The sequence below is a fragment of the Saimiri boliviensis genome, chromosome 9, assembly GCF_048565385.1.
Source record: "Saimiri boliviensis isolate mSaiBol1 chromosome 9, mSaiBol1.pri, whole genome shotgun sequence".
In the NCBI taxonomy this organism is placed as follows: domain Eukaryota; kingdom Metazoa; phylum Chordata; class Mammalia; order Primates; family Cebidae; genus Saimiri; species Saimiri boliviensis.
In genome coordinates, this window is record NC_133457.1 from 120,047,728 (window position 1) to 120,058,231 (window position 10,504).

Genomic DNA, 10,504 nt, shown 5'->3' on the forward strand with positions numbered 1-10,504 from the left:
GAGCCAGGATCGCGCTGTGCCAAAGGAGGGAACCGGGAGACTCGTGGAGGGTTGGGGCTCCAGCTGCATGAATCCCAGCTCAAGCCTTAAGTCTCAGTGGGGTAGGTGCGATAGGATGTGTTTTTAGGAGAGATATCTCGGTTGTTGAGTCGCTCCCCAAATAGGCAGTTTCTTAAGTCCAGGTGACTGTCTTGGAAGACAGGGTTCAAGACAGTTTAGGCGAAAGAGGGGTGGGTTTCAGTATTTGGATCCCCTCCCCCAGCTCTGCCAATCTCAGATGTGCGTACGGTGGAGGTGACTGAAGGAAGGCGCGTGGGGACACCCAGGCCTCGCAGGTCTTTGGCTGTCATCGAGGCACTGCCCACTGACTGCGCTCCTAGCCCCTCACCGCGTGGGGCTCGGCGCCGCGCCAGGCCTGGGGTGCGGGGCGGAGCTAGGCTGGGACTGGCTGGGGGCCGCTCCGCCCGGCGCTTGGGCCTCCGCGCCAGCCCCCGGGGAGGAGTTATGATAATTTCGTACTCATTAAGGCGCTCCGGTCCCCGGGCTATCTCCTGGGCACACGATTCGGGCGCGGTTTTCCCTGTCCACGGCAGCGGTCTTTACACCCGCGGCACCAGCAGCATCTACGCTGGCAGAGCCGCCGATGCGCGTCCAGTGACCCGGACGGCAAGGCCCGCGCGCGGCGGGGGCGGCGGCAGACGCCCGGCCACCGTGACCCCGATTTTGGATTTACCGCTCGGGGGCTGGGGGGAGCCTGGATTTAACTGGCGACTGTTTTGGGGGACGTCGGACGCCATGTTGTGGAAAATAACCGATAATGTCAAGTACGAAGAGGACTGCGAGGTGAGCTGGGGCGCAGGGGTGCAGCCCCGCCCCGCCGAGGACAGTCAGGGAGGCAGGGGGGCCGCTGGACCGAGGCCGGGGACGAGGGCACAGGAGCCTTGGCGACTCGGTGGGACGGGATCCACTTCTCTGGACCCCTTCTTAGTCCATTTCTGCGGGGTCCCTGTCCTGTGTAGGGCCTTTTCCTAAGTGGCCTCCCCTCGGGAACGAGGCCTGGAAAGAGAATGGCAGATCCCACCCACACAGCTTACCCATACAGCTTACCTGGCGCTTTCCTAAGCAACAAACAGACCTGCTTCCCGTTTTCTCGGAAAAGCGCCCTGTCTGCAACCCTCAGACGTGGCTTTTACGCACGAAGTCTCTGTCCAAAGGGGTTAGATGAGGCTACCTACCAGCGACACCTTGGCGGACACTCCTCCAAGGCCGGCTTGTCACCTGCCCCGCTAACTCCTCGGGGAAGCACGAAAATAACCGAAGTTTGGCTTTCAAAAGAAGTGGGGGCTGGGGAGTTTGTGGGGGGGCCCGAGGCCAGCTGCGGCCGTAAGCGCTCGCGAGTGCTCCAGCCTGTCGGACAGGTTGAGCTAGAGTTTCGGAGAGTGGGAGGGAGGGAGGCGGCGAGCGGGAAGAGGAAGAAGACGCAGGCCGCGCGAGGCGGGCTCCGGGGCATTGGGAGCGTGGAGCCCCGGCCACGGACTCGCGGGAGCTCACGGCGCCTCCGGGGCCTGGAGGGGCTGCCCCAGCCCGCAGGCCCGGGCGCTTCCGCCAGGAGGCGACAGCGCCATGTTCCTGCAGGTTCCGGGCTCCCCGAGACCCCTGGGCACATGGGGACGCATCCTTTAGAAACTAAATGGGGCCGCCCAGGGGCGAGGGGACATGCGCGGGCAAGGCTGTCCAATTTTCAGGGTCCTTCATGCCCCTTCTGCGCCCCGATGTGCGAGAACACTGCCCGTGGCCATGCAGGGCGCCCCCACTTCTTACTCATCTCGGCTGGGCCCTGCCGGGAGGGAGGGCCGCCCTGCGCGCGCGCTCCCTCTTCACTCCCCAGGGCGGCGCGGGGTGGCGAGCCCTGCCTGCGAGCGCCGCCCGCCCGGAGGTCTTTGTCCGGAGGGCGTGGAAGGGAGGGTCCCTGGGGCGGGGGAGGTGCGCACTTCCCGCCCGGCGCGCTCCATCCGCGCCCGCCGCGCTGCCACCTCCGGCAGCTCCTGCGCCATGGGCGGGCTCCGGGAGAACGCTCTGCGTCGGGCGTCCAGCTCCTGCGACCCGCACTCTGTCCCTGACCTTTTCCGTCCCGAGACCCAGGGTTCGGACTTGGAGCCTCCGAGCGCCTCGGGCCTCGGAGCAGCGCTCAGACCTTTGCCGCCCGGCTTTCAGAACTCGTTTCCCCAGGTCTTTCATGGCCTCTCCGCCCTCCGCGCACCCTGCTTACAACGAAATCCTCGGGGCGCATTGCCCCCGGGTAACTTCTGACCCTGGGCAACCTCCGCGGGGCCGGGTGGGGTTGGTCCTCTGGGGCGCACCGCGAAGCCGAGCCACTCTGGCCAGTTCGCAGTAGCGGGGTTTCGGACTAACGAGGTCTCCTGTTTTATTTTAATTATTTTTTTAAAAACTTACTTATTTTTTGTCCAGGATCGCCACGACGGGAGCAGCAATGGGAACCCGCGAATACCCCACCTCTCCTCCGCCGGACAGCACCTCTACAGCCCCGCGCCGCCCCTCTCCCACACTGGAGTCGCCGAATACCAGCCGCCACCCTACTTTCCCCCTCCCTACCAGCAGCTGGCCTACTCGCAGTCGGCCGACCCCTACTCGCACCTGGGGGAAGCGTACGCCGCCGCCATCAACCCCCTGCACCAGCCGGCGCCCACCGGCAGCCAGCAGCAGGCCTGGCCCGGCCGCCAGAGCCAGGAGGGAGCGGGGCTGCCCTCGCACCACGGGCGCCCGGCCGGCCTGCTGCCCCACCTCTCTGGGCTGGAGGCGGGTGCGGTGAGCGCCCGCAGGGATGCCTACCGCCGCTCCGACCTGCTGCTGCCCCATGCGCACGCCCTGGATGCTGCGGGCCTGGCCGAAAACCTGGGGCTCCACGACATGGCCCACCAGATGGACGATGTGCAGGTGAGCGCCGCCGGCTCCTGCCCTGACCTGTTCCCCTACCGCCATCTGCCCCCACCCCGCACCCCTCTAGGCTTTTCCGAACTTAAAGGGAATTTTGTCCTTTCTCCCCCAGAATGTTGATGACCAGCACCTGCTGTTGCACGATCAGTCAGTCATTCGCAAAGGTAAGTAGCCAGGTGGCACCGTCTTCCTGTGGTCCCAGAATCTGGGCTTGAGAAATTGACGGGCAAGTTTGGGGGTATTTGGTGGCCAGCGTGGAATATTTGTGGTACAAGGGACTGCAGGGGATTCATGGGCTAGAGTTTAGGAGTAAGAAGAGGGGATTTCCCTCCGGCCTCTTAGGAGGTTTCTGTTAATTTCCGGATTTGTTACTCCCTAGTTTTCTTCTTGGAAAAATGTTACTTCTTGAATTCCAATGTGTATTTCACAGTGCTAGAAAGTCTTCCAGAGCGAGTGAACACTGATTTAATTTGAAAAGCAACAACAACAACAACAAAAATCACAGTCACACCTTGGTTGAGTGGTTGGTTCTGTAACAATTTTAATTGTTAAGTTGTGATTTTATTTTTGATTTCAAACACGTGTATGGAAAACATCCTTAATTCTGACCGGCAAGAAAAGTTCTGAAGCAATTTGGCCTAACAAATAAATAGCTCTAAAAAGAACAGAGCTTAGAGTGAGTGATCTGTTAGAGGGAGGGTTTTCAGGGTGGGGGAGAAGGGGATTTGGAAAATTGGATTACTTGGTGAGTGAGTGGTTTATGAAATTAAGTTACTTACTGACAGGATTGCCATTTTGACTGGTTTGGGAAATGGACTGGTCCTAAATTGAAGGTAGTTATAGTCTGTTACTTGAACTGCTTAAATAGATTAAAGGGAAAAAATTTTAAAACTTAGAAAAGACTAAACATTTTTAGTAAATTTAAACGTGTTAGTTTGTATGATTAAATTTACTGTGATCAGTTGCATTGAAAAGTTTTGGCAAAGAATCTGTATGAATCCTATGATTTGGTTGTTCTTGAGTGGGGAAAATCTCACCGTTTATTTAGCATTGAAGTAGGCTTCTGAAAACAAATGTTCTAATTTAAATAGATTTCAGCAGGGGCTAGGAAAAAAAAAAAAAAGAAAAAAGAAAAACCCTCCAAGCTTGGGATCTTGACTAATTAACTTCCCAAGGCGTTAAGTTGTGAATTTCAGATTAGATTTGTCTCTGAAGTAGGGGGCTTTTTTGGAAAGTCATTTTAAAAAGCCATGGCACGACATGGTGACTCACACCAGTAATACCAACACTTTGGGAGGCCAAGGTGGGCAGATCACTTGAGGGTCAGGAGTTTGAGACCAGCCTGGCCAACATGGTGAAACCCGGTCTCTACTAAAAATACAAAAATTAACTGGGCATAATGGTGGGTGCCTGTAATTCCAGCTACTTGGGAGGCTGAGGCAGGAGAATCACTTGAGCCCGCAGGTAGATGCTGCAGTGAGCTGAGATCGCACCACTGCACTCCAACCTGGGTGCCAGAGTGAGACTCTGTTTCAAACAAAACAAAAAAAATCTGCCTGCAGTTGATCAGGGTGTGCAACGATGCTTGTCTAAAGATCATTTTCAGCTTTGGTTAGTGGTTTTGAAAAGGTCTCTCTTGCTCAGAGACAGCTCTTGTAACTGCCAGCTCTGACCTTCATTCACAGGTCCCATTTCCATGACCAAGAACCCTCTGAACCTCCCCTGTCAGAAGGAGCTGGTAGGGGCCGTCATGAACCCCACTGAGGTCTTCTGCTCAGTCCCTGGAAGATTGTCTCTCCTCAGCTCTACTTCTAAATACAAAGTGACAGTGGCTGAAGTGCAGAGGCGATTGTCCCCGCCTGAATGCTTAAATGCCTCATTACTGGGAGGTGTTCTCAGAAGGTACTTGGGGAACAATTCCGGGCATGGTGGTTGGGTAGTTGAAGGTGACATGTATCAGAGGTCCAGGAGGTATTTTTAACATTTATGTGACTTTATGCCTAACACTGAATTCTAATCGGCTTAGAGTTTTTAGTACATTTCTTCTCTTTTAGAAAGTGCCAAATGGAGGAGGAAGTGCTAAAACAGCACTCACAAAATCTCATTTGGTTGCAATTTGATCCCCACGTATGAAGTGATAGCATCTGTATTGAGGGAAGATGGGGAGCACCGTGGGTTTGTTCCCCAGGGAGTTTTTGTGAGGGTGCTGCAGTTTCACAAGTGAAAATGTATCTGCCCTCGTACAATTTGAAATGTTTTGTGATACAAAGTTTGATGCTAGGAAAGATTGATTTTGTATCTTATGGGGATTAATTAAAAGAGTAGTACTCTGCCATCACTTTTCTTTAAGGTTCACATGTTGTAGACAGTCTGGCAGATTTCAGCTTTGATAGCAGCACTTTAGGAGTTTAGAATTAATTTTTAAAGTGTGGTTTTTTTTGAGAGTAGCCAGAGTCAATTTTTCTTTTTCCTAGAGCCAAATCAAAAAATGGGGGCCGGTCCTTGCGGGAGAAGTTGGACAAGATTGGGTTGAATCTTCCAGCCGGGAGACGGAAAGCTGCTCATGTAACTCTCCTGACATCCTTAGTAGAAGGTCAGTGGGGTTTTGTTTTGGGTTTGTGATGTTTCTAATTTGTGCCTGTGTCTTTAATACCTCTTGTAGAAAAGCTGGAAAACAACTCTTAAAACTTGCTTGTGAGTAGAGATGAAAGCAATTGGAATTGTCTTCTAAGTTTATTGCAATGAATCACGGTAATCTTATTGAAAAAGTTAACATTTAAATATCTGGCTGCTCAGGTAGGCTCTTCTGTAGTCCCCAGAGAATCAATATTGGAGAGAAACTGGTTGGTTTTCCTAACCTAAGAAACCACACCCTAGGGGTGTTAGCATGTCCTGTTAATGAACTCATTTTTGAAAGATAACAGCTGATCATTTGGTACGCTTTGAATAAAAACTGGTTACTTATTGGTGAGCCGAAAGACCGCTTCTGGTTTTCGTGGCTGTGGTTATTTTGTAGCTGGGGACTGCCTTCAGTGAAGAGAAACTCTTGTATACAATATGACTGGCCAGATTCGCAATTCTTTTCTTTCCTCCCATCCAAAGAAAAAAGTAATGGAACCCCTGGCTCATACACAAGTTCCTCTCGCCAATCCTGAGATAGTAGGACATGGCATTTCAGTTTCTTGAATGGGGGACCCTTTTACTCCAGCCTGGACGGTAGCCAAGAATGCAATACAACCTTTAAAAGGAGCTGAAGGGAAAGTAAAATAAATTTTTAAAAACAAAACAAAGCACGTTGTTACTGCTCCCAGGAAGAGTTGGGCGCTGAGAAAGGCTTAGGGTGCTCACTATGGGCAGGCGAGGCCAAGGAGAAGCGGGCTTCCCGGAGCAGTACCCTCTTTTGAAGACTTAATTTCCTTGCTCTGGTGGCGTGATTGCCATGCTCAAAGAGACTTGGCAGAGTCGCTGCTCTACCTTTTACGAGTGCCTTTGGAGGTCAGGGCAGGAGAAAGGAGCTGCCTGTCTGAGAACAGCTGGCCTGCCTGGAGAATCGCGGTTCTGCTGGGGTTTCTTGGTAGCCAGGCAGGATGATTGAATAAGAAAGTGTGTTCCAGAATAATAGCTCTCCAAGACTGCTTCAGTCAACCCGGGGGGCTCCTCCACCATCTGGGTTTTTGCAAAGCCCGCCAGTGCTGCACCCTGGAGCCGGGGAAGGCACCTCTAGGATGGGAGAAAACTCCGCTGGTGTCTCCCTCTGCTCTTCCACTGACTTGGACAGGGGAAGGGTGCTCCAAGTTGGTAGTTAGGAAACACACCCCTTCTGTCATTTTTAAAAGAAACATTCTGGAGATCCTGCCCCCTTCTCTTAAGAGGGCACTATTAAGAAAGTAAGGAGAAAGTAAGGTGTCAGACAGCTGTCTCTCTTTTGTAGAGAAGTGACCAGTTTGCTTTGGTCAAACATGTTTATAGTACTTACATTTTCCTACTTCACTCAAACGATACTACTTAATATAAAGAGAAAACGTGGGCATGTTTGATTATCTGTTGAGCAGTGGACTGGTCAACATTTCTCAAGTTTACTCGTCTCTGTATCCATGGGGCATTAGTTGCAGGACCCACAGCAAAACCTGAGGATGTTCATTTCGCTCGTTACTCAGGCTGGAGTGCAATGGTGTGATCTCGGCTCACCGCAACCTCCGCCTCCTGGGTTCAGGCAATTCTCCTGCCTCAGCCTCCTGAGTAGCTGGGATTACAGGCACGTGCCACCATGCCCAGCTAATTTTTTGTATTTTTAGTAGAGACGGGGTTTCACCATGTTGACCAGGATGGTCTCGATCTCTTGACCTCGTGATCCACCCGCCTCGGCCTCCCAAAGTGCTGGGATTACAGGCTTGAGCCACCGCGCCCGGCCTAGAACGAGACTTTAAAAAAAAAAAAAAAAAAAAAAAGACAGGAAAAGGCCAGTTTGGCCTCATTGATCACAGCCATCCTAAAACCTGTTGCTGATTATTCTAGGGGAAGCCGTTCATCTGGCTAGGGACTTTGCCTACGTCTGTGAAGCCGAGTTTCCTAGTAAACCAGTGGCAGAATATTTAACCAGGCCTCATCTGGGAGGACGAAATGAGATGGCGACTAGGAAGAACATGCTCCTGGCGGCCCAGTAAGTATCTGAACTTGAATTTGATGATGACTCAATGCTCCAGACCTTGAGGTTCAGAGGATTCCCCCTCCACAGTCCCGATGGCTCAACAAAGAAATATTCTTGAGATAAATTGGGGTGTAGCAAAAAAAAAAAAAAAAAATGGCAAGGAAGTTTCTTTTACAAAGTCAAATACGTTAACTTTTTGTATGATTTAGAAGAGTGCATGACTCAGCCCTGAGGACTTCGGAATTGCTTAGTTCTTCAGCTCACAATAGTTGAGCTGCCCTTTCATTGTTGTGTTTGCATATTTTTCAAAATGTGTTGAAAACCCGATGTGTTTTGTCACATCCCGTAAAGAGAGATTGTGTGCCTTTTACCTCCTGATAGCAAGACTTTTGTCTTTAAAATGTAAAGATTAGGGTGGATTTGTAGATGCGGGCAAATTAACTGTCTCAAAAAGGACTTAATGCAGCTGTGGATTTTCTCATAGAAACCGACAGTAAGTTGATTTTAAATCATGGTAAATGGAGCAGAACTAGTCCAGCCAGGAAGTGGGGTAGAAGAGAGCGCAATGGACCAGGCTGTGTCAAGAGGGAGAGTTTCAGGGGGTTGCTTAATTCTCTGGGTTCCTCACGGAATTTGTTCATTGGAACCAGCTTGTACCAAGGTAAACTGTCCCTTAAGCTCATGGGCTGGAATCCAGACCCCACCACTTTTACCAGTCCTGGTGACCTTGGCCAGTTAACAGGTTAATCCTGTTATGTTTTCTAATTGCAGTGAGGATTAAATAAGATAGCGCTTTAAAACAGCATAACGCAGAGTGTGGCGCAGAGCAGCTGCTAAGTGCAGCAGTTGGCTATTAGAATTACAGGTCTCCTTCCCCGGTTGAAGCAATTCTGCTTGCCTCCCAGGCGTGGTCCTCCGTCCTCATGCGTAGTTGGTTCTGTGCCCTTGACCTGTAAGGAGCTAGATGGAACTCATGGAGTCGATTGACTGTCTTCACAGGCAAGTGTGTAAAGAATTCACGGAACTTCTCAACCGAGACCAGACACCCAATGGGACCAGCAGGTCCTCCGCCCCAGTCTTGGAGACGAACATACAGAACTGCTTGTCTCATTTCAGCCTGATTACCCACGGGTTTGGCAGCCAGGCCATCTGTGCCGCGGTGTCTGCCCTGCAGAACTACATCAAAGAAGCCCTGATTGTCATAGACAAATCCTACATGAACCCCGGAGACCAGAGTCCAGCTGATTCTAACAAAACCCTGGAGAAAATGGAGAAACACAGGAAATAAAAGTGGGACGAACAGAGCTTCGGAGAGTCGGGAAGGAACAGGGCTGCAAGACTCCTTCTCCACCGCACAGACTGAGAACCCTCTTGGCCTGGGGGAAGTTTGTTACCTACCTTACTATTTAAAGGGCCTCCACTGGTTCCGGATCGGCAGCAATCACCCCCGCTCCTGGATTCCTTAGTTGTTTCTCTAGCGCTGAGCTATCTCCTCACTTTGGACCTATTATCCGAAGGTGACAAGTACTGGCTCTTTATTCATTAAGCTTTTATTTTTTTTTGAACCCCATTCTTTCCTTCTCTCTGAAAGTGGTGCTACAAGTTTTAGAATCTTTTAAATACATTGCCTGGGCTAACAGACCCACACACTTAGCCATTGAAATGTCAGATTGATGTGCTCTAGATCAACAGATCAACAATACCTTTTTTTTTTTCAGTGTTAAGGTAATGGCTGGTTTTTGTGTCTGCTAAATATTTACCTTGAAAAAAAGAAAAGTGTGTATCTAGCTTCTTCGGAGAACAAGTCCTCTGGTAGGAGGCAAAGGGTCTATCTGCTTAGCAACTGATTAATAGGTGGTATTTGACACACTCTAAACCCCGTGTTCAAAGGGGGCCTTCTGGTTTTAGGAAACTTGTAGAAACCAAGCCTGCTGAAGATTTTTCCCCTGTCCTTTTTTTTTTTTTATTTAAAAAAAAAAACAACAAAACTTTGAAAGTTAACTCTTCAAATGGGAGGCTCTATGAAACGACATGTTCCTTTAGGGTACTGAAGCTTTATTTGCATATTTATTTCAGATGTTTCAAGTAAACTTGAAAAGGGTAGGCACGAAGCAGTTTGTTGCTGCCTGTCCCCACGACCCCGAGTCCCTGTGGAGGTTCTGTATTTTAAGAAACAGTGTGTTGAGTGTACAGATTTTATTTATGCATAATTTAATGGGATCTGTAAATACTGGTGCACTTCTTACAACTTTTTTGAGACATGGGATCCAGTTTTAATATTAACTTTGAATGGTGATGGGTAATCTATAACGTACCGAAGGTTTTATTCATATATATACAGGGTATTGAGAATTAGGAGGATGCTGGACTCTGTTCTTGGCTTGGAAGAGTCCATTTAGTTGAAGCTCTCTGTTCAGAAAGCAATAACTTTGTGTCTCGTTCCTGTTGGACAGCCCCTAAGGTGAGTGTGCAGAACGGTGTGTGTGGGTGAAACGGAGATTTGGAATTGAACTCTGCCTGTAAATGTTTTCCAAATAATTGTTGTGTGTATGATACGTGTACAATAAACGTATTCTCATTAGAATCTGTGAAAGTCTGGTTATAGCTTGTTTTTTTTTTTTTTTTTTTTTTTTTTAAAGTCTCTAAGGTAAATGAAATTAGGGCAGAGCTGATTTATGGCTTGACTGTGGCTTAGTGAATAGCTTGAGCAGGCACATTTTGAGTGCCGTTGGGGAGGAACCTGATGTTTCATTTTCTCTCCCTAGTGAGACTGTTCAGCTATGCCAGGTCTTACACGCTGTCATCAGTGCGTCTCAGCTGCAGATAGAATCATTGTCCCCATCCCGGAGGTACTGGAGAAATGTGTGAGGGACAGTTTGTTGACTGGAGGGCCAGTGTTTG

The 10,504-nt window shown here is 50.0% G+C and overlaps 1 protein-coding gene across 2 annotated transcripts; it reads left to right on the forward strand.

The window, feature by feature from the left end:
• Window positions 1–553: 553 nt before the first annotated feature.
• On the forward strand, window positions 554–10,191 carry TFAP2C (transcription factor AP-2 gamma). Of its 2 annotated transcripts, none has more exons than XM_039479580.2 (7): window positions 554–843; window positions 2,470–2,955; window positions 3,068–3,119; window positions 4,641–4,857; window positions 5,430–5,548; window positions 7,471–7,615; window positions 8,603–10,191. In XM_039479580.2, the coding sequence occupies exons 1-7, from the start codon at window positions 796–798 to the stop codon at window positions 8,889–8,891; spliced, it is 1,356 nt and encodes a 451-aa protein (XP_039335514.1). In that variant the 5' UTR covers window positions 554–795; the 3' UTR covers window positions 8,892–10,191. The 2 variants fall into 2 exon arrangements, with proteins under 2 accessions (XP_039335514.1, XP_074261486.1); XM_074405385.1 differs by having other exon boundaries at window positions 560–843; window positions 8,509–8,692.
• Window positions 10,192–10,504: the final 313 nt, after the last annotated feature.